At 39.3% G+C, this 25,885-nt stretch overlaps 1 protein-coding gene across 5 annotated transcripts in view; it reads left to right on the forward strand.

The window, feature by feature from the left end:
* The window catches only part of PTPRZ1 (protein tyrosine phosphatase receptor type Z1), a 194,707-nt gene that overhangs the window by 26,489 nt on the left and 142,333 nt on the right, over positions 1-25,885 (forward strand). For all 5 annotated transcript variants that reach the window (XR_012156806.1, XM_073328200.1, XM_073328201.1 and 2 more), the window contains exon 2: positions 19,939-20,004. Coding sequence is in view for 4 of the 5 variants with exons in the window: in XM_073328200.1 (XP_073184301.1) it covers positions 19,939-20,004 (66 nt within the window). In the remaining variant the exon portion in view is untranslated. The remainder of the gene's footprint in view (positions 1-19,938; positions 20,005-25,885) is intronic.

The following is a 25,885-nucleotide window of genomic DNA, read 5'->3' on the forward strand; positions in this document are numbered from 1 at the left end:
TAAGTGTTTCAAGTCTGATGTTTTAATTTTTTGGAAACCGATATCTACAGTCTTATGGGTAGGTTAAAGTGTAAGGGATCCATTCAGGACTGTAAGGGTGAGTAGGTTCAGACAATGCACATTTGGACAAAGTGGTATTTTAAAAATCATAATATTATGACATGTTCTGAGCTGAGAGGGACATTTTAAAGAAAAGTACCCTATCATAGACTATCAGGGTTGGAAGGGACCTCAGGAGGTCATCTAGTCCAACCCCCTGCTCAAAGCAGGACCAATCCCCAATTTTTGCCCCAGGTCCTTAAATAGCCCCTTCAAGGATTGAACTCACAACCCTGGGTTTAGCAAGCCAGTGCTCAAACCACTGAGATATCCTTCCCCTATGTGTGTGTGCCTGCATTCCCTGTGCTCCCAAATCTCTCCTGCACTTAATGGGTGAAATTCTGGCAAAGCTTCCATTGACTTCAGTGCAGCAAGGATTTCACCCAATAGAGTTGTGGATGTGCGAGGAATTCCGGATCAGGCATTGTGACTAGAAATGTGGTATGTTAGCATGGCTTTAAAAAAATCTTTTCATAGCTTGTCACAGAAACTAGCAATTAACCCTGAACCTAGTAAACTTCCAGCCTTAAATATCAAAGAGAAGTATGTTCAATTTGTAATTGCATCTTCACGGGCTATAGAAATAGATTCCAGAGTAAGAAAAAATAGAGTTCCTTTTATTAACACGCAGGGAGCTTTGTTAAAAGAAAGGGGCTTTAAAATAAGATTGGTGGTATAGGATTCTGTTAGGAAAGCAACCAACATTTGTTACAAGATAACATACATTGGGAGTATTTTGGCATTTCTGAGGCAGTGAAAGATACAAGGGGGCGGTCCCTAGATGACAGAAGCTGCAGAGAAGAAGGCTGTTAAGCGAACAGTGTCAGGACTGTGCAAAGAGAGGAAGTTAGTGCTAAATGAGCAGAAGGAGAAGGGAGGGGAATAGGGCAGACATAGCCTGAAAAGTAGGCTGGAGCAGGTCTCATGCACCTCTCATTTAGAGCCAGATAGTGTTACCCTTGCTTGCACTGAGGAGTACCATACAAGTTATTCCCACTGACAACTATTCATTATATAAAATGCTGTTCACCATAAGGGTGGCACAATAGGCACAATCCTTTAAGGATTCCTCAGAAGAGGTGAAGTTTTCTCCTGATGCCACATTTCATTATAGCAAGTTTGTCTCATCCTTTTAGGGAGAGATTTTCAAAAGTACCTATGGGATTTAGGAGCACAAGACCCAATGAGGGACTTGGACTTGGGTGAATGTCACTTAGTCACTTTTGAAAATCTTACCTAATAATGTTACCTAAATATAGATTCAAGAAATACTGCCGCTGTCCTAAACTCTGTACTCAAGCAAAACTGCTGTTGAACTCAGAATTGACCACATTGCTGTCACAGTGACGTGGCCCTAAGTGACCATATGGTGCACAGCACACTGGCAGCAGTGGGATCCTTACCTGGAGGCTTGTTTCTGTATTTAAACATGGATCTGAAATCTTTTTTTAGCACATCATCGGTGTCCGTTTTATTGTTCAAGGTGAACATAGTGCTGGTTCGAGATTGGCCTGGACTGGAGCACCCTATTCATATACCCCGTGCTAAGTCTGGGGAGTGCAGCTCGGGGTGCGATTCTGCACCTGAACTCTGCCATTCAGGCCTGTCTCTCATGCTGGTTGACAGCCCTCAAGACTAAAAACCTTGAGTCACACTACAGATGCTATAGCCAACAAAATGAAATTCAGTGAGTACAAATATAAGGTGGTATGCTTAGGGAAGAAAAAACATATGCACAAATACAGAATGGGGCGATAACTGGCTTGGCAGCAGCACTGCTGAGAAGGATTTGTGGTGGATCACAATCTCAACATGAGCCAACATGTGATGCTGTTGCAAAATAAAAAAAAGCAAATGCAATTTTGCATGCTATTACTCTGTTAATGCAACCCAAGTCACTGGAGGAGATAGTACTGCTCAACTCAATGCTGGTTAGGCCTCAGCTCAAGTATTGTCCATTTTTGGTCATTGCTGTATAGAATGAATGTAGAGAAACCGGATAGGAACCAGAGGCGAGCAACAAAGATGATCAAAGGAATGGAACGCAAGCCATATGTACAAAGGCTGAAGGAACTGGGTATGTTTAGTTTGGAAAAGAGGAGACTAAGGTGGGGACATGACAGCCGTCTTCAAATACTTGAAAGGCTGCCATAAGAAAGATGGAGGAGACTTGTTCTGTCTTGCCACAGAGGGCAGGACAAGACTCAATGGGTTCAAACTACAGCATAGGAGACTTAGATTAAATCTCTAGAAAAGCTTCTGAACTGTAAGAACAGTAGGACAATGGAACAGACTGCCTAGGGAAGTTGAGGCAGCTCCTTCACTGGAGGTTTTCAGAAAGAGGTTGGATAGCTATCTGTCTTGGATGGTTTAGACACAAAAAACCCTGCATCTTGGTCAGGGGTTAAACTACATGACCGTTGCAGTCCCTTCGAATCCTTATGATTCTATATTGATCAACTGGCCAAAACTGAGTTCAGTGCGAATCTTGTTTGAATAAAGGTTGCTTGATTGGGCTCAGAATGATTGAGAAACAATAAATACCTTGTGTGGAGAGGATGGGTACACCAGTTTTAGCAAAAGAATGTGTCATCTCAAAAGGGGGTTGGGCTAAAAAGACCTAGAGTAAAACCAGGCTGTGCTAAGGACATCCCCCTCAATCAAGCTGTGAGTGCTGGCAGAGTTTAGCTTTGTTCCAGGTACGTCTTCACCTGTTTCTCTGTTGAAATGACACTTTGACATCATAAGAAGAACCCTTAATGGCATGTAGAGAAAAATGTCATTTTTATTCCATGCTGAATATTTCTAAACTGTTTTTGGTTTGCTTTCACAATAAATCATGAGTTTAACACAGTTAGATATTGATTGCATATTGAAAGTGTTTGATACAACTGTCTAAAAATAAATGTAAAACTTTGTTACCTTCTCCGCATTAACTATTTAAGTTTTCAGTTATGAACTTAGTTTTCCGAGACAAAAATATGTAGTGTTCGAAAGTTTCATCACAAGCCTCAAGTCAGTAAAGGTTTGGCTGCCTGGTCTCTCTGCAGACTTATGTAAACTTCCAGAGACCTTGTGTGAATGGAAGGAGTCTGAATCTGTGTCCATGGTAATCTCTTCAATGTGTGGAGGAAGTTACAATGGCATTAAGCCATGAAAAGGATCACTTGTTTTCATGGAAAACAGTCAAGACATGCTTTGCATTCAGATAGCCAAGTTAATCAGAGCTGGACATCATTTATTAAGAGTTTCTCTTTGAAAGAGCTTAATGCTGGTCACCTGCTACACTCAAAAGATGCCACTTATTATATGACATAAGCAAATTATACAGAAAAGTTGGAGAACAAACACATCACAAGACAAAAAAAAATCCCGTAACTATTTATAACCTCCGCTGTGAATCTGGAAGCATGACTGTCGTATAGGCCCGGATTCATTGCTTAGCTTCAGCCAGTGGAAGCTGACTGTTGTCAGGCTGTGAGCGCCCAGTGGCAGGAAGTCTGCAGCACAAGGCCCTCAACTCCCATTCCACACCTCTGAGGAGGATGGGGATGAGGTGGCCAAAATATCCAACAAAGTAGGCATGGAGGGGCCAGGGCACCCAGAAGTGGTGATTCAGTCTCCCATGGAGCATCTACCCAGAGGGCTCCTATGGGACCCTGGTCAGAGGGCGTATCTGCTCCCGCAGTGGAAGGACAGTCTGCTTTGCCCCAGACATGAATGCTTCCAATGGCATAGCAGCCCTGGTGAGAACAGAATAGCTCAAATTGCATCTCCCTCTGCCCTTGGAGGAAAACTCAAGCCCGTATGCTCCACTTTAGAGGGTTTTTTTGTTACGTTGAATAATTACATTAAATCCATAGTACTACCAACTACATCTGTTTTAGATAATCTGTGTTCGTTTGGACAGTCAGCAGGTATTAAACTTGCAAGATGAGTTTAGCTTCCTCAGTTTAGCTAATGCTCAGTTTAGCTTCCTCAGAATGTCATTTGAGCAACAGTAAAAGATCACTTAACATCATAGCTTAATATGCTGCCAGATATTTCCAAAGTTTAATATTTTACTTGCATTTAGGGACAGTTTGATGATAAAAACCAATAGAGCAAATGTAATAGAATAAAAGTACGGCATAAGTCATCCATATTATTTTAGTTTAATTTTTTTTAATCAAATAGGTATCGCCATCATGTAATACAATTTTAGGGATACACTAATTTGCTGTGATGCTATATGAAGCTGAATTCAAAGAGCATGGAAACTATATTTCCTGACCTTTCTTTAAAATGACATTATCCAACAGCTTTCCAATGTGATCATTCTCATCACTCTTATTAGTTCTTCAATATGCTTTTTTTGACATGGAGTGATCAATACTGTATACAGTATTCCAGATGAGGCTGCAACGTTGATTTATATAAAGGCATTATAATATTCTTTGTACTCATCACCATCCCAGCTTTATTCATCCTATCATCTTATTAGCTTTTTTGACCACAGCTGCAGCAGGGGTTTTGTGAATTCCAAAGTCTTCATTGAGCAGTCTATGCTGAAGATCCTTTTGTTGATTTGATAGTTAGTTAGTTACTTTAGAAGGCTGTGAGGTATATGAGTAGTTCAAATTTCTCCCTCCAATGTATACCACTTGCCATTTATTGACAAAAGCATTTCCAATTTTGTTGCACGTTCACCTACTTTCTTTGTCTCCCTGAAGTTCTTCACAGTCCTCTTGTCCTATAAATAGCATAACTTTGTCATCTGCAGATTTTTAAGGTTTTCTGTTTAGCTCAAATAGCCTCTAGAAGCTTGCCGTGTAGCCGTATTGGTTTAGTCTTTGCCTTCTTGGTTCCCTTTCTGTTAAGCAGTAGATGTTTTTTCTGAGACTTTTTTTTTTTTAAAGTAGCATCCATGCTAGGACTAAGAACTTTACTTCCTTTACTTTTAACTTGACATCTTTTTTTGACCAACAGTCTCATTTTGTTGAAATTTCCCTTTCTAAAGTTTAGTGTCACTGTATCACTTTTTGTTACCTTACTTGTCCCTTGGAAGTTGAACCCAATTATATTGTGGTCACTGTTGTTTAGTGGTCAGCTACAGCCATTTCTTGAATTAGCTACTAGGTGTTACTGAAGACTAAGGCTTTGTCTACACTACACAGCTTTTAGCGACACGGCCATGTCAACGTGACCATGTCACTAAAAGTCAGGCAGTCTAAACGCTGTTTGCAGACAAAATACTTCCACCCCCTACAAGTGGGGTTCCGTTGTCAACGGGAGAGCGCTCCTGCTGATAACGAGCCATTTACACTGCCACTTACCACGGCAAAACTTTTGTCTTTCATGGGGGAGTGGGCGGCTTTTTTAAGCACCTGTGAATGACATTTTTTGTCTTCACTTGGCAGTGTAGACACAGCCTAAATCAAGATTAGTTTCTGTTCTTTTGTGCTCTAGAACTTATTGTTCCCAGAAGCAATCACTTAAAATGTTGAGAAATTGTTTTTCTAAATGACAGGTTTCAGAGTAGCAGCCATGTTAGTCTGTATTTGCAAAAAGAAAAGGAGGACTTTTGGCACCTTAGAGACTAACAAATTTCTTTGAGCATAAGCTTTCGTGAGCTACAGCTAATGCATCCGATGAAGTGAGCTGTAGCTCACGAAAGCTTATGCTCAAAGAAATTTGTTAGTCTCTAAGGTGCCACAAGTACTCCCGTTTCTTTTTGTTTTTCTAAATGTTATCCCATTGTGCTATTTGACCAGTGTATGTGTGTGAGTAGTTGAAGTCCCCTGGTATATCATTTTGCTGCTGCTTTGATTGCACAGGGTTGAGAGAGATCAATCTCCTTTTCTTGATCCAGGGGCCAGTCATGTAGCCCTAATATATTTATATCCTTATATCTTGGAATTTGTATCTATTCAGATTCAGCTGCGTATTCCTGTCTACTCAGAATTTTTACCTTGCTAGAGTCTGTGGAATCATTTAGATGCAACTCTATAACCCAGCCTCTTCAGCCTCATCTGTCTTGCTTATATAGTTTATAACCCGATATTAGAGTATTCCATCATTATTTTTTTTTGTCTGCTTTGATAATGCCTATTATATTTAGGTCTTCATCCATTGCAAGGCATTCTAATTCATCTAAATTTGCTTTTAAACTTCTTGCATTTGAAGATAGACAATTACAGGTTTTTACTCGTGACTAGGTGTCTGGTTTTATTTAATTTCTTAATCTGACTTCCTGCTAATTTTACAGAATTTACCTCTGTGTTTTGTACCCTCTCCTTGTTCTACTCCAGTTGTAATTTGCATCCTACCCTTTATTAGATATACAGATAGTGTTGTATTTCTGATGTACTTAACAGATGTCTCTGTTTCATTGATTTGCTTCTCAACTGCTGCTGGTCAGGAGTGGCAGAAGCTCCCTGAAAGTGGGGAGGTCACCAGTGCCCAAACCATGGTCCTGCCCCCGCACAACCCCTTTTCCCCAGAGGCCCTGCCCCCTCTCCCTGAGGCTCTGCTCACTCCTTTCCACCCCTTCCTCCTGTCACTAGCCCTTACAGCCAGTAAAAAGTGAAGGGGACATAGCTCCCGATCCTCCCCTGTTCCAGCACCTCTGCTGCTAGCTTTCCCCCGGCGCTTAATTTAAACACTCCTCCAAAACCTTATTTATTTACATGCCAGCATTCTGGCTCCATTTTCTTTAAAGTAGAGTCCATCCTCATTTGGGTGTGATCCACCTTCCTCAAAATGTTCCCCAGTGCCTAATAAACTTTGTACCATCTTCTCAACCACATGTCATGCTCGTTGGAGCGGCTCACGACTGTGAGTGCCTTCCTCAGGGCAGACTGTCAGAAAACAGGACAAACACCCCAAATTGGTGGTGTGTTCTATAATTAATTTCATCAAGCCAAGGACAAATGTGAACTCCTGGATCACACTACAGTCTTACCATGGAGTCACAGACAGTCCCCTTAGACACTCCAATCTATCTTGCTACCCCAGCAAACTGGACTTTGTGATAAAATGGTTACTTACACTAAAAATCACATCACATTTAGGTTGCTTCCAGTTCCAAGAGACCAGTCACTTACCCCAGATCAGTTGGTACTCTAGATCTTATACTAAAGATAACGCTGGTAGTCAATCCTACAGTAAACTAATTAAAGGTTTATTAGCTAAGAAAAGGAAATGAGTTATTGAAACTTTAAAGCAGGTAAAATGTATGCACAGGTGAGTCACAGTTTGTAACTCCAAATGGTGGCAGTAATGTAATAAACTGCCAGTTTCCCAAAAATCTTTTTGAGGACCCAGATTGTGTCTGGGGATCTCCGCTTTGCATCTGGTACACTTCCCTGTAAGAGTCCAGAGATCCAGGATCTTTCCTTGAATTCATATTTATAGCTTTGTCTCACAGAAAACAAGCTGACAATGTCACTATCTCCAAGGGCTTTTGCTTTGATGACTGAGAGTCAGGAATGCATTTTGAGTCGTTGAACTCCAGTCATCGCACACGCAATGACCACTTGCTTTCAAATTAGCACTTTTCTATTAAAGTCCTTCATTTGCATTTCACAACGCTTCTTTCTCCTTTGATGGGTTATTTAGTTACAAGGCTATACACAATGTAAATGTTTGCTACTACATTAGGAATGAACTACAGATAAGTGAAAACAATGCAAGTAACATCCCACTAGTTTTCATGAAGTTTAAACACCAAATACGCTTGTATACATTTAACGGTCACTTTGATCTATACTAATATACAAGTGAACTGGCCAGGGCCTCTGGCATGAGCTGGCACCTGGTCTGCCAGTGTCACACGATACATTGAGGGTTTTTTTGCCTAGCTGTACTACGCATGGAACTGGAACTATTTCAGAAGAAGCTACCACTGAGGCCCTGGATTTAAGCCCTCTACTTAGTAGCGAAATTTAGGTTCCAGGACCTCTTTCACATCTCCCAGTATCATGACTACAGAGCACAGGGTTCCTCAGTTGAAATCCATCTAGGTGTCTCATGATATCTGTCACCTTCACACCCAGCAGGCATGTCACCCAGCAGTTCTCAGTCACCACATACCCAACTGTTTACATTCCTGATTGATTTTTTTTTTCCCCCCTCCACCCCCATCTCCACCTTTGAAAATAGAATCTGCTTAAGTAAAGTACATTGTCTAAGGAGCCCTAATTCAAAAACATATAGTATTCTCCTCTGGATCAATTTTAAAGGGAGGCACAAAGTTAATTAAAGCTAATTTAGCATTTATTTGTGAGGATAATATGAGGTTTGACTTTTATAGATCTACTTTTATTTCATCTCGTAAATAGTACTGAAGTATGGAATCTGCCACCCTGGGAAGGATTTGTTAGTAGAAAAGATGACAAAATTATTTTTTGGCTGCTGCCAGTGTAGTTGGATGATTTTGATGAATCCACGTGGCTTAGTGATGAGAAACTCGCCTGGACAACTCTCTTCACTGCTCAGTGCCTGTCGAACTGGATAATAAGCAGGAATCCACTGAAAAATAAAGCTTGCATCTATGCTGAGATTTCCAAGATAAATAAATTAGTCCTGTTCTCCAAAAAAGTATTTGGATTTTGATTTGTAAAAGTAGTTTTTTACCTTGGCAAAATATTATGTAAGAACTATACATTGTCTTGAACAGAATTTTAAACCTGTCTAATTCACTAAATGGTTGCTTTCATTATCAAGAAGGCATCCTGTGCAGTGTCTAGATTGCAGTATTATTGTGTACAGGTTGGGCTAGATTCTGTTCTCAGGTACTCTGGATTCAAACTAGTGTGTCTAAAAGCAGAATGAAATCCCATATGTCTAAAGTAATTTAAACATAACATAAACAAATGCTGTACATAGTATGTTTTCTAAAAAGGTCACTTGCAAGTTTAAATGTCCCCCTAGTGAGAGAAAAAGGAAGTACCATTGACCAGATTCCTACCTGTCAAATAATATCTGAAGAGCACAGCAGAGGTATTCATGTATCCTAGAGATGCATTATACCACAACATTTACTGTTTTTTCTAAAGAAAAGATGACAAAGAAAAGCATTACTGGATTATTTGAAGAAGGCAGTGTGTAGCAGCTGAATGTCTATTCATTTGAATAAGTTTCCTCTAAAGTCTGAGGGGACAAAAAGTTCAGTTTCTCTTTTTTATAACACATGATCCTAAGGCCATGGAAATCAACTGGAATCTTTACACTGAGTTCCTTGAGTTTTGGATTAGGCTCATAAGGTGATATTTTCAAAAGGACCTAAGCAATTTAGGCTTCTAAATTCCATTTTCAGAAGTGATTTAGCCATGTAGGAGCTTAATCCCATTTAATTTATAAGAGACGTAGACTCCTAAGTAGAGCTGTGTGAATAACATATTTTTTTGGTTCACTGGAAATTCTGAAAAAATAGAAAAAAAAAGTTTTGGGTTGATCCAAAATTGATTTTTTAAAAATTTTTAGCAAATCGCAAAATTGGAAAATCTTGTTTTTGGTTGAACTACACATTTTGTTTAGCCAAAAATGAAATGTTTCATTTTGGTTTTGAGCTTTTTCTACATTATTTTTAAAAAAATTAAAGGAAATTTTGAAAGTAAGTCACTTCAAATCAAATAATTTCATTATGTGAATGTCAAAATGGGTTGTTTTTTTTTTAATTTTATTTTTAGTTTTGTTTTACTGAGACAATATTTGGCAAATTCAGCATGAATTTGCCAAATGTTTTGGTCAAGCCAAATCTGTATTTTTTTTCCCCGGGGGGGGGCGGGGGGAGCTTTTAGGGAAAAATCTTTCACAGCCTCTACTCCTAAAGTCACTTTTGAAAATGGCACTTAGGCTCTTAAATCACATGGATGCTTCTGAAAACTACTAATAGTGGGTAGTTCATAGATCGTTCCCTGCTTTCTCCCCACCAAGTCTGGTTGGAGGTACAGTTTAAAAAAAATTATTTTTTTTTGTCTGGGTGATTATCATTGCAATTGACTGTAAACAAATAATGGTTATGAAGTTTCTGTTTTTGTGTTATAGTGTTGAGACTATGTCTTGTTCTCAGGCTTTATCTCATTTTTGTTGCAAATATTTAATTTCCTTCCACTAGAAAGTCAAAGAAAGAGCCAAGATCTGTTGGCACTTGGTTAGGCAGCACTGACAGCTAATGACACTATATGTGAACTTTCATTTGTATCAAACTAATTTGAAACCTATGAGAGATTAGCTGAGGTGAAGTTTTCCAGTTTAGTGTTACAGACAAAGTTCAAGATGGCAAGTAACAAAAGGTCATAACCTGCATTTTGTGGCTCAACCGACAAATTGAGAAATGGTGCACCAATACCACACAAGAATTGGTAAAAGGCCTTTTTATTGTGTTATCACAAGGTTGGACTATATGTGAGATGGTGATTGCAGAAAGGTAAAGTTTCATATTTTCAATGGTTGATTGAACACCGTATCTTTGCTGAGGAAAATGATCTACGTTTGGATAGCTTGTTGCCCATCATGCTAAAAGGCTGTTATTTCAGCGTTCGGGGGCAACTTTTAGAACTAAATTAGTCACAACGGACACTTGGAGAGAGAAAATATTAAATGGATTCTGCATAGATTCTGTATTCTGAAATTAGCTGAATTCTGACTCTCTTCAGGTTTATCTGAAATATGCACAAATCAGCATTACTTCTTTTTTCTTCACCATATTCTGGCTGGCCATGTGGCTTCACACAACCCCTAAACAGCTTCTCATGCAGATTTCTCCAAGGATGAGTGCATAGCGATCACATATGCACCACCAAGGTACACAAATATACCTAGAGTATAACACACGATTCCTGAGCCCCACCTTGGAATGCTCTTGTGAATTCAGAGAGAGCCTGCAAAGTGCCAGTTTTGTGGAATTTCAGAGAGCTAGAATTAGGGATCAGTTATGCCTCACAGTTCCTCTCATAGATCCCTTTTCTCTTACATATGCATATCTAGGAGAGCCAGCATTTGGCCCTAAAAATATACCAGATGGTAATAGGAATATAAATAGCAATACACTGAAATGAAGAATAGAAAGTGAGTCCAGTAAAAGAAATATCATGAGTATGTATTTAAGAATTGCCGTTACCTCAGTATCTGCAGTATTCCCTATACTTTACTAACACATATTTTAGGGAAAAATTGCAAGTACTGAGGTCCTGGTTGTACACTAAGGTCAATGAAGACTCTCTAAGCACAGCCAATGTATAACACACCAATATGTTTACAATAGTCTAGAAATGTAATGAAGCTTTGCTGGATAGAATTGTGCAGCTCATTCATTTATTACTGATGTAAAAACATCAAACCCTTATTGGGTTGAGGACCAGATGGTTGCTGGCCCACATCTCTTGCCAGACTCAAAGTTAGGGAGTAAGAACCTTGTTAATATCCATGTGAGTACTAACTGCCTGAAATGGGTGAAGACAGGGCCACGACCTCCTGTACCCCTATGTTGGTCAGAGAGCACACACTGTACCCTCTCTAGCGGAACAACCATTCCGGCATGCTCTTCCCTAGGAACTTTGATTTAACCAGAATTCTTCCTGCAAATATCAGAATATCTCCTTTGCACCCTCTCTGGTGCACCTCTGTTTGCAAAAGGCAAATTCTAGCCATTACTGAAGATAGAAAATGGGAATCTAATGGTTTATAAAATCTACTTCCCATATCCTGCTTTACTAAGTATACTGACAGATTAAGAGTAGTGCAGGGAGCCAGTAAATTGCATGAAGATTTTAGCAAAAATTATGATGACTGTTTTTCCCGAACATGTTAATAGCTTGTTCTTTTTTAATAGGTCAGTAAAGGCTAAATGAAACATCAGGAAAAGTGGATGTGCATTCAGTCTATAGGCTGGGAAGAATTCTGGAAACCATCTACATAATGGTCCCTGCCTTAAGCATATCCAAACCTAAGGCATGACATGGACTGGCATTGTGTTATAAATACTAAAAATATGCAGTGGGATCATCTGGGTAGTCATTTAGCACTGATGAAACTTTCAAGGCATCCTGCTTCAATGCTTTGAGACTATCATTAATAGGATGCACAAGAACGGCCTTTGTTGTTAATATTAAGTGTTTTATCTTTTATGACATCTCTTGCCCAAGGTTAATGAGATAGTAAAGTCATATACATTTACATTTGTTTAACTGGTCAATACACTCTCTTCTAACCATTAGAGCACAGTGTTAAGATCTTGCTAAAGTCACACAATAAATGGCATTAATGTAGTTCCCTGTAGGCATTGCTCTCCCTTTCTTTAAACAAAAAAAAGGGGGAGGGGGAAGCCCTATATAATATGTCCTACTGACAGACCATTTACTGAGTGACAGAGGTACTCAACACTTACTACACTTACCAGACAGATGTATTTAAGAAAAAGCACTGAGCACTGGGAAATACTATGGTAACCTAAATACAATTGTGTGGCTACTTTTGGTCAGTGGTGACTTTTTAATGGTGACTAACATATGTGGCATGCTGCTATAAGCCCTGTACCACACATTCAGTCTCTCACTGACAGCAGCCTGAAAAAATTCATCAAATTCAATAACAAATCTTTGGGGAAAAATGATGCTGCCAAGGATGGTTGGAAAGCAGCCAAGAAAAATGATAAATGACAGCCAGAAAATGCAATAATAGATAATGTAATGCATTTGCAGCTTCTTGGGCATAGCAGTGCGTATAACTCATTAACTGTATGTTTCCAGGCTTCTCCTGTATCCCACGTGTCAGCAAATAATTTTTAATGTAGAGCTGTAAAGTGTGAATGTCCACTTGCAATGAATACTTCTAAGCCTATACAAAACTTCAGCATGTCTGTACCTGGATGGGTGCACAGAAGAAAGCAGATAGGCAGGTTTTATTCCAGTCTGCTTTTGTGATGGAAGATCAGACAGTCAATGAAAAAAACATGCTGCTGAGGAGCACTTAAATGAGAGGGTAGAAATACAAGCCTTGTCTCTAGATCGTGGCCTGATCTTGCTGTCCTTGCAATCTATGAGAGCTTTGCATATCAGTTTCACTGGGAAGAGAACTGGGCTCTCTCTGGACTACTAATCAAAACACTGCTAGTTTGAACGCTTGTGTGTGTGTGTGTGTGTGTGTGTTTAAAAGTTATTTTAATTTTATAAAATGACCTTGGTGCAATCTCTCTAAATGTAAATGCAGATCAATATTAAAACCACACAAGGTAATCCCCATCTTCCAAATGATGACAAATACTCCAAAAGAGGACTCTGATATCTCCATAAAGTGCAAAAGACATTCAGACTCTTAAAACCACTCTTTCTGGCAAATGTCTAAAGGCCAGATTCTGCTCACTTAAACCCATGCAACCCTATTTACTTGAATATTGCATGGGTGTAAGTCAAACAGAATTTGCCACTGAGTGAATATGAACACCTTGCTAAGCAATTCGAAGGTCAATAAATTTGGACTCTGTCAGACAAATAGGGAAAACAAATGGTTTCAACTTCAGAGATGGTGCACAAGAACAGGAATTTTCTAACAGCTTGATTCTGCAACTCTTTACTACTACTAAGTAGCTTTTACTCCTGTGAGAGTTGTTTGGGGCTACTTATGATAGCATCATAAGGCAGCTAGGACCAAAAGTAAATATGGCTTGGTAGATGTGTTATTAACAATAAGGTATAGTCTTACTAAGAACTAATTTTAAAGAAAACCTTTCCAAAGTCGAGTTAGAAGTGTCTGCTAATGCCTTAGTTGTAGTATTTACATGATGATGTATTTATAATGTTTATAGTACACGTGTTAATAAAATTGCAATGCTGAAATGCCTTGTTTGGGGGGATAGGGAAACCTAAAAGATTTCATGCTGGGAAAACGTTCAAACATAAAGATTAAAAAGCAATAAACTCATTTATGTTTTACTTGTATTTAATTTTCTAGACATACTCTTTCCTAATTACTGAATTGTAATGGATGCAGATGCTGTTCTCCGTTTTTCTATGGAACACTAGTGAAGTGAATGAGGATTGAGGAAATATAACTAAGGTCGAAATTTGGCCCATGGTTTTTAAATAAAATCCTTGTCTACCATAGTCCATCTCCTTCCTAAGTATGAAATCAGATGGATCTCTTTGAGTACACAAGCGTTGAACCTGGATTTATCAAAGGAATAATTAATTGGTATTTTTCAGGGGTTCCTTTAGATGCCTAACGGAACCTTGAAAATTCCCATAATTTTCCTTGCCTTACTCATCATAGGCTCTCTCCTGGTCCCATTAAACACAATGGTAGAACTCCCATTGACTTCAATGGGAGGAACATCAGTCTCCATACCTCCATCAAAGATAGACCTGCCTTACTTTAGAGCCCATCTTTATGGCTTTTTTAAATTATATTTTGGGGTTAGAGGAAAATACTGGGAGACATGAGATTTTTCAGGCCCAAAACACATTTACAGTTTGAATGAATAATGCATAATTAACTTCTATTCTATATGTATGGAACATCAGCCCTACAGTCCTTTATTTTCAGAACACCCCATAAATGCAGAAATGAGATGTTCTCTAAATATGCCCAGATTCTATAAATAAGCTATTTGATGACAGATTCATATCTAAGATGAGATTCTATGCTAGGCCTGTTAAAGACACAGCCAAAGAAGCTGCAGCCCATGGGAAAAGGGAGCTAAACTGGCTTTAATTTACCTTTTGTGCCCTGCTGATTCTGGTGGCTGGAGTGATTCGCAGTATAACTAAGCCCTAAGGGCCTGAATAAGATACAGCAGCCTCATCACAGTGCCCTCTGGGCAGCAGTCCTGCTCAGAATCTCTGCAGCACTATGTGCTCTGGCCCTATCCCAACATGCCCCTTCTGCCATGAGCAGTGTCTCCTGTGTTGGGGCTTGTGAGGAGGGTTCCTGGCTGGATCTGAGGTTTTTAAAGTCCCTTTATGCCCTCTGGCCCCTTTACCCAATGTCAGTAATATAAAGGAGCCAGAACAAATGTGAGGGTCACATGCATAGAAGTGTTTTTGTTTTTATTGACAGAACTATTTGTTGTTTACTTTTGCATTTTAATTGAGTCAGCCCAGAATTTTTATTAATCTTACTTACCCAGAGGTAAATTAGGAGTAACTTCACTAAGGTAAATGGAGCTAACCTTGTGGTTTAACTGGTGAGGTAAATCTGATGTAAGTGAGAGGAGACTCTGGCTATTTATATTTATGAAAGATAACTACTAGATCTTGTCATTCTCAGTCATAGAATACCAGGGTTGGAAGGGACCTCAGGAGGTCATCTAGTCCAACCCCCTGCTCAAAGCAGGGCCAATCCCCAATTTTTGCCCCAGATCCCGAATGGTCCCCTCAAGGATTGAGCTCACAACCCTGGGTTTAGCAGGCCACTACTCAAACCACTGAGCTATCCCTCAGTTCTGCAATTTTAACCAGAAAAATAATCTCCCTCCATTTTCTTCTCCTGGCTAAGGACTGGAACATGCAACAAGGTCAACAACAAATGAGTCAACCTGGTAGTAACCTCCTTTTGATCAGTGTAGCCTCTTGCCAGAAATGTCCCTTAAGTGCCAATGGAAATGCGATGTGCACTACTGAAATCCATTTTTGCAGAAATAAAAGAAAATTAGTTTCACAGCCTCACAAGTAAATTTTTGGCCCAGTTGAAATGTGGGAATAGGGAAAGGAAAAGCATTTTGATTATTTTTCATTCCTATCTGACTTTCATAGAAAAGTAGTCATGCAACTGGCTAAACCATGACCCTATGACTCCGCCAACTTGCTGTACGAATAAATCAACAAGCTGTGGAAACCTGTTCTGTAGCTTCATGCAAGCCTATGTGCACATGGAAACATGAAGTATTTTTGCTTTATAAAATAAATCCTCCAGTAATAGATTTAAAACTATTTTTAGGTGTTGGATGAAATACTGTGGGTCAATTTTACAAAAGCCATGCTGCCATCAATTTTTAAAATCAAGCGTTCGGTCCAGAAATTAGTTACTAATAATGTAGATTTTGACTTCATATTTTCCCCCTCTTTTTAAATTATTTTCTTCTTCCATTCAGCTAAAATAAATTTTTAATTTAAGCACAATAAAACATTGCATTTACATGGGTGCCTACTCCCAGGTAACCAGGAATAAAGTGGTTGTAGATTTGCTAATTATAACACACAATAAATTATACAAAGATATCCCGCCCCTATTTTGTCCATACATTGTCAGCTGGTCAACATCAAGTGTTTACACAAAGCATTATTGTATTTTCCCATAGTAGTATTACACCCGTACCACAGAGGAAAAACTGTTACATTTATGTTCTCTCTTTCTCTCACTCACACACACTCCCTCTTTTCTCTAACTCTCCCCTCCTCCACTGTGTATTACTTCCACCATCACCTTCCTCAAAAGCAGTTTGTTCTCTCTCTCTCTGTGTAATATCTATCTATATCAATTTTTTAAAAAGGAAGGAAAGCAATAGGAAAAAAGTTAACAACTGCAGATGTTGGAAAGCATAGTATTTGTAAATCAGTTTTCTGTGAGCATGTTGAAAAGAGTACAATAGGTGAATAGCAGAGTAAAGAAGAAAAGGAGGACTTGTGGCACCTTAGAGACTAACAAATTTATTTGAGCATAAGCTTTTGTGAGCTACAGCTCACTTCATCGGATGCATTCAGATTTTGTTAGTTTCTAAGGTGCCACAAGTACTCCTTTTCTTTTTGCGAATACAGACTATCACGGCTGCTACTCTGAAACCAGAGTAAAGAAGGTGTATGAACTTAGAAAATCCGCTGGCATTTATACAGGCTTCCCACAGGATTTACTGGGTATAAAAGTGTATAATGCACAAAAAAAAGTGAATCCTTCTCCTTTTTTCTTGTTCATTGAAGCTATCACTCCTTGTCCATCAGACCTCTGTATGGAATTTAAAAGTGGTGGTACTCTCTCACGCCCAAACTCTGCTTCTTTAGCATATGAATGCCCCACAGATTGTTTGAAGTAACAATTAGGAGAACAATAGATAAAGGAGGAAATTGGAGACCACAACTAACACCTGGGAATCAGGGCTTAAACAGCTTTCTTTTACATATTGATTAAAAGAAAACACTAGCAAATGCGTATTGTCTGAAAATGTGGTACAGAAAAAGTGCTAATATACATAACGCATGGCTTGGCCGTCGCTTTCAGTTACTCTGAAATCTATTTGTAGAGTGTATCAGCCCTGTTAGTTTGTATCCGCAAAAAGAACAGGAGCACTTGTATCACCAGTACTTGTGTTAGAGACTAACAAATTTATTTGAGCATAAGCTTTCGTGAGCTACAGCTCACTTCATCGGATGCATAGTGCAAGATGCCAGAAGTACTCTACAAATAGCTCATTTACCACTTTGCCTCGTAAGGGCCTGATCCTGCTGTCTTTGTGCACACCAAATTCCTGTTGACTTCAGTGGGTGTACAAGATTTCAGGAGAAATATCTTAAAGGAGTTCGAGTCACGTGCATGATACAGGTGTCCTGTCAGACTTCGCAACATGAATCTTCCAGGGAAACAAGTGGAAAATATTATGATATATATGAAAATATTCTTGCCCAGAAGGAACTATAATTGTAATATCCTATAATCCACCGTATATGATGGCTTTCTCCCAGAGATCCTGGTGAAAATAATACATGGACCTTGCTGAGCTAACTTGTTTGTTTTGTAAAATTTTATCAATGGCACAATATGAGCAGAGTTATACAGCATTTTCCCCCCAAAAAGACAATCAGTACATGCACTTGGTATGCCTGCTAAGTTAATTGTTTCTTCAGTAGGTTACAGTGTGCTTCTTTTGAACAATGTTTAAAGAAGCTACACTAGGATTATGACCCTAAAATATGACCGGGATTCTCAAAACTCCTGCAACCTCTGTCTAAATGTGAGGGCCCAGATTCTGCTTTTATCACCTGTGCACACTAATAAAGTCACAGGAGCTGTATGGGCATAAGTGAGAGCAGAGTTTGGTCCGAGGTTATTTAATGGTGGATTTTCATCTACAAATAAAACTACACAAATCAAGGTATAATATGCACTTTTAGTAGTATTTTTTTATTCAGTGCTGAAATTCCATTGCAGAAAGCTTTGTTCTCCCTATCATCAAATGAAGTCACTAGTCACATGCTGGACAAAGAAAGACTTAGGGTGAAATCCTGGCCCCTTGAAGTCAATGACAAAATTCCCACTGCCTTCAGTGGAGCCAGAATTGACCATTTCTGAAGGGCCAATACAGAATATGTTTTCTGGAAGTGAGAGTTTCTGGTGCCAGTTGCTGTACTTTTAAAAGTGAAAATATAGATGTGATGGAAAGAAGGGAATGGGGATGGAATGAAGACTGGAAAGAAGAAAGATTCATTTCACTAGTCTTGCTACCTACAAGTATATCAAATGTGGATAAGCTAAAGCTTTAAAACTGATCAATAATCTACATTCAAATAAAACTACCAAATACATTTCTATTTTTTTGCATATTTGCTTATAAGACCGATAGACTGCAATATTGATGGCACTAGTGTTCTATTTAGTCTATATTTACCATTCAAAATCTAAAACAGGTGAATTTAATAATGTCTAGGCATTAAACATGATAATTCACCTGTGTCATACTGTCTGGCGTTTCAGAGTAGCAGCCATGTTAGTCTGTATCCGCAAAAAGAAAAGGCATACTTGTGACACCTTAGAGACTAACAAATTTATTTGAGCATAAGCTTTCGTGAGCTACAGCTCACGACTGAGTGCCTACCTCAGGGCAGAGTGTCAGAAAACAGGGCAGATACCCCAAACAGGTGGGGTGTTCTATAATTAGAGTTCACCAAGCCACTGAACTCGTGGATCACTATACTGGTCTAACTGTGGAGTCACAGACAGTCCCCTTAGCCTCTCCAGTCTATCTTTCCACCAAGACAAACCAGACTTTGGTATGTGACCTTTTATCACAAAAATTACATCATATTTAATTTAGGTTGCTTCCAGTCCCAAGAGACCAGTCACTTACCCCAGATCAATTGGTACTCTAGATCTTACACCAAAGACAACACTGGCAGCCAATTCTATAGTAAACTAACTAAACATTTATTAGCTAAGGAAAGGACATGAGTTATTGAGAGGTTAAATATAGGCACAGGTGAGTCACAGTTTGTAACTCCAAATGTTGGCAGTAATGTAATAATGTCTTTCCCAAATAATTCCCAAAAGTCTTTTCCAGGATACCCAAAAGGTGTCTGAGGAGCTCTGTTTTGCATCTGGTACACTTCCTTGTAAGAGTCCAAACAGTCCAGAGATGCAGGACTTTTCCTTGAGTCCATGCTCATAGCTTCTTCTCACAGAAAACAAGCTGACAATGTCATTACCCACATGGGCTTTTCCTTTGATAATGGAGAGTGAAGAATGTATTTTGAGTCTTTGACCTCTGATCATCACACACAATGGCCACTTGCTTTGAAGTTAGCACTTTTCTGTTAAAGTTCTTCATTTTCATTCCACAAGGCTTCTTTCTCGTTAGATGGGTTATTTAGTCACAGGGGTATACACAATGTAAATGTTTGTTACAACGTTATAACGGGATACAGATAAGTAAAAACAATGCAAATAACATCCCACTAGTATTCAAGACATTTAAACACCAAATATACTCATACCTTTAACAATCACTTTGATCTATACTAACATACAAGTCAATTGGGGTGGAGCTCTGGCATGAGCTGGTACCTGGTCTACCAGCATCACAACTTGTTTGTGGATTCATCTTTTTTTGTTTTGTTGTTACTGATACTTTTCTGTTCTTACTGTGTTTTTTTATAGATTTGGTTTATGGATACTATAGACAGCAGAGAAAAATGATTGAAGAGATCGACTGGTCCTATACAGGTAAATGCATTTTGTGACTGAAGGTAATATTTTGATTTGATATTTCACATTCACTATTATAACTCCTGGATTCTGCAATATAGCTGTAGCTAAAATTGTACTGGGGACTGAATTATATATACAGAGTTTGAAATTAAGTCTGGAAAGCTTCAGGAACAAGTACTGATTCAGTTGCATAGAACAAGCTAGATTTGTTTTAATTGAATGTGTTACGCTCAAAAAGGCATGGCCCTGATTAAGCAAAGTTGTTTAACATTCAACTGTCTTTAAGACTTGAGTACTCACCCTCTATTGTTAGGCGTTCTCTCTCATCACCTGTATGTCACAATTTGGGGATTATGTAAAGCAGACAGATGGGCCATGACTGGCTAAGTCCTGGTTGAGGGGTAGCGAAATTACCTGTACCTGCTCTATGTCCACTCTGGGACTCTGTGGGATTCATCTTTGGAGCAGCTGAGTGTCTTGTCCACACCAGGTACCATACTGACTTAACCATCCTCAGGATCAGTCAGTCTGGTACAGAGCTCCCATCTGTAGGAGGAAAGGGATTTAGTGCTTCTTGGGATTTACCCACTTGTCTTCAGTATGGACTGAATAACAGGTGAATAAGATTTATACAGATGGGCTGTATAAGAACTTCAGGATTTGGCTCCCAGCTTTTGCTATAAAGGACTGTCATCTTTCAGACATATTGAAATGTTAATTTTGTTCGAAAATGTTACTTACATCTTACCCAGAACCAATTTAAAAAAAATGTAAAGTAACTTATAGTAGCTGTACATAGCCACATCCTTTTTGTATAGCTTTAATTTGTTTAGTCACTTTCAAAAGGCACCAGTTATGCTTTTAATATATTTTTAGTTCAAAAAGTTTCTGAAGCCAAGGATAACTTTTCAAATCTTTCTGTATCTAAAAAAATAGATCTAAAGTGATTTTAGTCTCCGTCTCTCAGTTTGTAAGGCAAAATCTTTTCTTCCAGGGTAGAACATGTCTAACAAATATGAGCCCAGAGAGAATTGAAGCAAGCAAGTCATAAACCTCTTAACAATGAGTTTATAATGGAAACACCTACTCGGATACTTTGCGCTACGGTATCCAGGGGTGAGATCAATCAGCACAACATTTCTTATTCAAAATCCTTCTCTGTCTTTTGTAAACATTACTCTGTATAAAAGAAGTAGAGTTGAACACAAAGAATGCATATGCTCAGAGGCCAAATCCTGATCCCTGTGCAAAGAACTAGTAAAGGACCTTTGCACAGGGGATTGGTATGGGGTTCAGGGAAGGACAGAACCTCCCCTTAGGCCACAAAACACCATCTGAGCTTTTTTGCAGCTGCTACTAGACACTCAGGACTGCAGTAACACCTCTAATCCATGGGCGTCCTCTCTGCCGGATTTTTTAAAAACTGGATCTATACCATTCAGATGGATAGACTTAACCTAATAGATGATTTAACTGGGAATTGGTCCTGCTTCGAGCAGGGGGTTGGACTAGATGACCTTCTGGGGTCCCTTCCAACCCTGATATTCTATGATTCTATGAACCTCTGAGCCGTTTGTATGTGGCTGGGACAACACTGCACAGCTGAACAACACAGCTCTGTTGCTATGAGACCTCCTAAGACTCTTTTGCAAAGTCTTTCCTAGTCTTACATTTTCTAAGTATCTCCTTTTGGGTGCATTTGTTGTCACCAAAACTTGAATTTGCCTATGTACTCAATTTTGCCAGCTCTCATGATTTTATCACAACTCTCGTGATATTTCGTGAGTTTCTTAAAGCTCCAGCTCCTGAAGTCAAGAGTTTACATGAAAACTGCAGCTTTCATTTTTAAAAAGTAAGTTTCTAGTTCTCATGGTTGCAGACAACAGCTTAAAAATGTAACAACCTGAGTGCATTCTAAAGGCTCAAAAGCCAGAAGGCAAATAAAAAGAACCCAACCTTTATTTATTTATTAAATCTCAACATTTTTAAGCCAGTCACATGAATTGTTAGGCCTGACTCATGATTTCTGAAAACTCAATATTGACAATACTAGGTACTTATGTATGCACATGCCTGTTTGTATATGGAAACTAGGGTTTTGGTGCATAAACTTGCATGTGCAAGTTTGAATGTACAGCCCAAACTGAGAAAGTGTACTCATTCTTTGCTCAGACTCAAATTATGCTTGGATTTGATAGCCTTGAATCCTGAGCACTAAGGAGCCTGAGAAATTAGCCTCTGTGGCTGTTGCTTTGTGGGAGCCTTATGGGCCTTTGGGGCTTTCCAAACATTGAGTTTCATCAGCATGAGGTAGAAGAATTCCCTGTCCTGCAGTTGTATAATTCACTTTAGGCAGCCTATTTAAAAACAGGGGCCTGTAAGTCTGTTCTGTTAGTAAACTGTAATATAGCCAGGTTTGGACAAACTTCACCCTGCCCACAAATGTTAGTCTAGGGTTACTATGTTTCAGGTTATCAAAAAGAGGACACCATGTGGGAGGAGGGGAGGGAGCTAAATGGGAAGAGGGGAAGACAGAGGGGGTACAGATGAGGGTGTTGAAGGGGATACCTGTGGTAGGGGTACTTACTGGAGGTGGGGGGCAGTGGCAGGACAGCAGGCACAAGCCCAGGACTCAGCAACAGTTGTCAATCAGCACCTCCCTGTGGGACACCCTCCCCAAGGCTGGGAGCCGGGGCCTGGGTAGGTGGGATCCGGCAGCTGTGGCTTGCAGGGGAATGGACCGATCAGCTGCGAATGCAGGAGAGGGACCAATCAGAAAGTGGACCAGTTGGGGCTCTTTCTGAGCTACAGCTTGTCTGCTCTGCAAACCCCCCCGCACATTTCCTGTTGTTTGAAAAAATCTGCCCGGACAAAGAAAGGAACCTCAAAAAAGAGGCTGTGTCAGGGGAAACCCAGACATCTGGTAACCCTATATTTAGTCACCTTCCTTAATGCACTTCTGGAAGGTGCCCATCTGCTACAGTGGGATGATAGTGGCATATGAACTGATCTAGAATAGGACAAATGAAAGAATAATTTGAATCTCCCTTCCAGAATTCCTGAAAATGTAATTTAATAATAAACCACCTTCATATACCATGGTATTGTTCACATATCTTTTAAATTAGGCTCTTAATAAAATGTTATAAATAAAATTGTACTCTGAAGGCATACATGTTTGTTGAATACACGTCATAATTCTTATTAGGCCCCAATTTTCAGCTGTGCACAAAACTATGCATTTGCATGCATAGATCTATAAATCTGCATGTGAAGTAAGCTGGTTTGAATGCACAAGTGTTGAATTTTGGAGGTGCAAGAAATGTAAGAGCATTTGTAGGTGTATCTGTAATACATGAAGCAGAAAAATGTACCTAACAGTTATTTTACTAAGTAAATATCTTTATTTCAATAAGATTATAATTGAGCATTAAATTATCAGATGAAATGACTTTGTCCAGTGTAGAGCATTTTGTAAAGTAGTGACATATATATGTCAATATATTAAGAAATAATGAGACTGATAATCTTACAGAGAAAAAATTAAGTATACTGAGTAACTACATTTGGTGAAATTGGTTATTTGGTGGACAATGAACATTTATATATACTTTGTGTACAGCAATATTACTAAGACTGGGCAATCCTATGTTAATTCAATCTGTGAAACAAGCAACATGAGTTTCAATTATTTTTGTGACATCTACATGAAAGTTTTTTTTATAGATGCCATGTTTAAATACATAATTTTAGCTGGAAGAAGTGGCCTGCTGCAGCTTTTCTGATATATCTGGATGAATGTGGTCTAAGAAGTTTCAAGTCTGTGTATACACCTCATAAACATGGACTCCTACTACAAAGAATCCCTTTTTCTCTTGGTGAAATTCTACTCTCAGTCAGGGATTTATTGTTTATATTCATGTTCCCATGTGCCTCAAGCAGGATCTAAATTCTCTGATGAGGTCCCTAGCTTTTGTAGGACTCCAGTGCAGTATTATGCTAAAATTGGAAATTCTGCCCAATTTTCCAGTAAATAAAAAAGGGAGGCATTTTGTTGAATTTAATATGTAAATGAATAATACAACCAGTTCAGTAGTCTTTGTATTATTGTTTGATATTCAGTTTATGCTGCCTCCCAGTGTGCAGCAGGACAATGCATAACTGCCTTGCGGAAGTTGTCAAAAGCTCCAACTTTCACCCTGGCTACTGGGTAAGAGGTCATTCGAGACTGGAGTGTCCAGGAAGGGGTGGGAGTTGTTGAGTAGTTTGGAATTCAGAGGGCTGCTGAGGCTTTTGGCGCTGCAAAGGATGCATCTCTTTTCCTCCCTCCTTTTGAGCTGGGTTGAAGATAATTTTGAACCTTTTCTGGTGGGTCTTGAACAACTAGTTCACCAGATCTGCAACTCTTGACTCCTGATGTCCCTCTCCACACCCACGCCAATAGCCTCTGACAATTATGGGTAAGCACTTTACTGTGAAAACAATCAGCGGTAAAACGACTAGCAACGTTAACATTAACATTGCCATAATTCAACATATCAGCTGGAGCTACTGTTTCAGGTGGTCAGTTTCAGTCTACAGTAAACATCACTGGTCCAGCTCACATTCAGTTCATGTTAAGAAGCTTATCTTTGAAACTGTGAGTGCTGGAAATATAGGTCAAAATTTCCAAACCTGAGTGCCTAAAGTTAGGTAACTAAATCCATAGTTAGGCTCCTAACTAAAAGTGACCTGATTTTCTTAGGTGTTCTATTAGATCGAGGTTGGCAACTTTTCAGAAGTGGTGTGCCAAGTCTTCATTTATTCACTCTAATTTAAGCTTTTGCGTGCCAGTAATACATTTTAACATTTTTAGAAGGTCTCTTTCTAGAATTCTTTAATATATAACTAAACTATTGTTGTATGTAAAGTAAATAAGGTTTTTAAAATGTTTAAGAAGCTTCATTTAAAATTAAATTAAAATGCAGAGCCCCCCAGACCGGCGGCCAGAACCCGGGCAGTGTGAGTGCCACTGAAAATCAGCTTGCGTGCCGCCCTTGGCACACATGCCACAGGTTGCCTACCCCTGTATTAGATTTCCAGTTCTGTTTGTTGCGTATGTATGGACTTAGGTGCCCAACTTTAGGTTTTTTGACCTTCGATCCTGTTGCATAATTCCTCAGGACTGGGTAAATTCTGTGGCATACTCAGTGTCCTAGAATTGCGAGAAAAAGAAGTCTTTGTTGCTGGAGAGGGTTCAGAGAAGAGCCATGAGAATGATAAAGGGCTTACAACACACATGCCTTACAGAGATTGACTCAAGGAGATCAATCTATTTAGCTTAACCAAGAAAAATTTAAGGGGTTATTTGATTACAGTCTATAAATACCTACATGGGAAGCAAATATTTGACAATGGTCTTTTCAGTCGAACAGAGAAACGTATGACACAATCCAATAGCTACAAGTTGAAGCCAGGCAAATTCAAACTGGAAATAATGCATACAATTTTAACAATGAAGGTAGTTAACCACTGGAACAATTTACCAAGGGCCTTGGTAGATTCTCCATCGCTGGCAATTTTAAAATCAAAGTTGAACGCTTTCCTAAAAGATTTACTCTAGGAATTATTTTGGGGATGTTTTAGGGTGGTCCCTTCTGGCCTTGACTCTATGAATATTTTAGGAATCCGTGTGCTTCTATTTCTCACTCTTCTAGGGGGCAGCAGATAGCTGTGCCACCTCCGCTGGAACTCAGGGAAGGAATTGTGACGCACAGAGAGCTGACCTAACTTTTTCCCTTGGGAATAAGGGGGAAGTAATCAACTACCACTCCCCACCAGTAGCAGATTACAACCCCATCCGCCCCTGACCCATGTGCCAGCTAAACTGGGTTTGCCTACGGATTAGGAGTGCAGA

Source organism: Lepidochelys kempii, chromosome 1 (assembly GCF_965140265.1).
Source record: "Lepidochelys kempii isolate rLepKem1 chromosome 1, rLepKem1.hap2, whole genome shotgun sequence".
Classification (NCBI taxonomy): Eukaryota; Metazoa; Chordata; order Testudines; family Cheloniidae; genus Lepidochelys; species Lepidochelys kempii.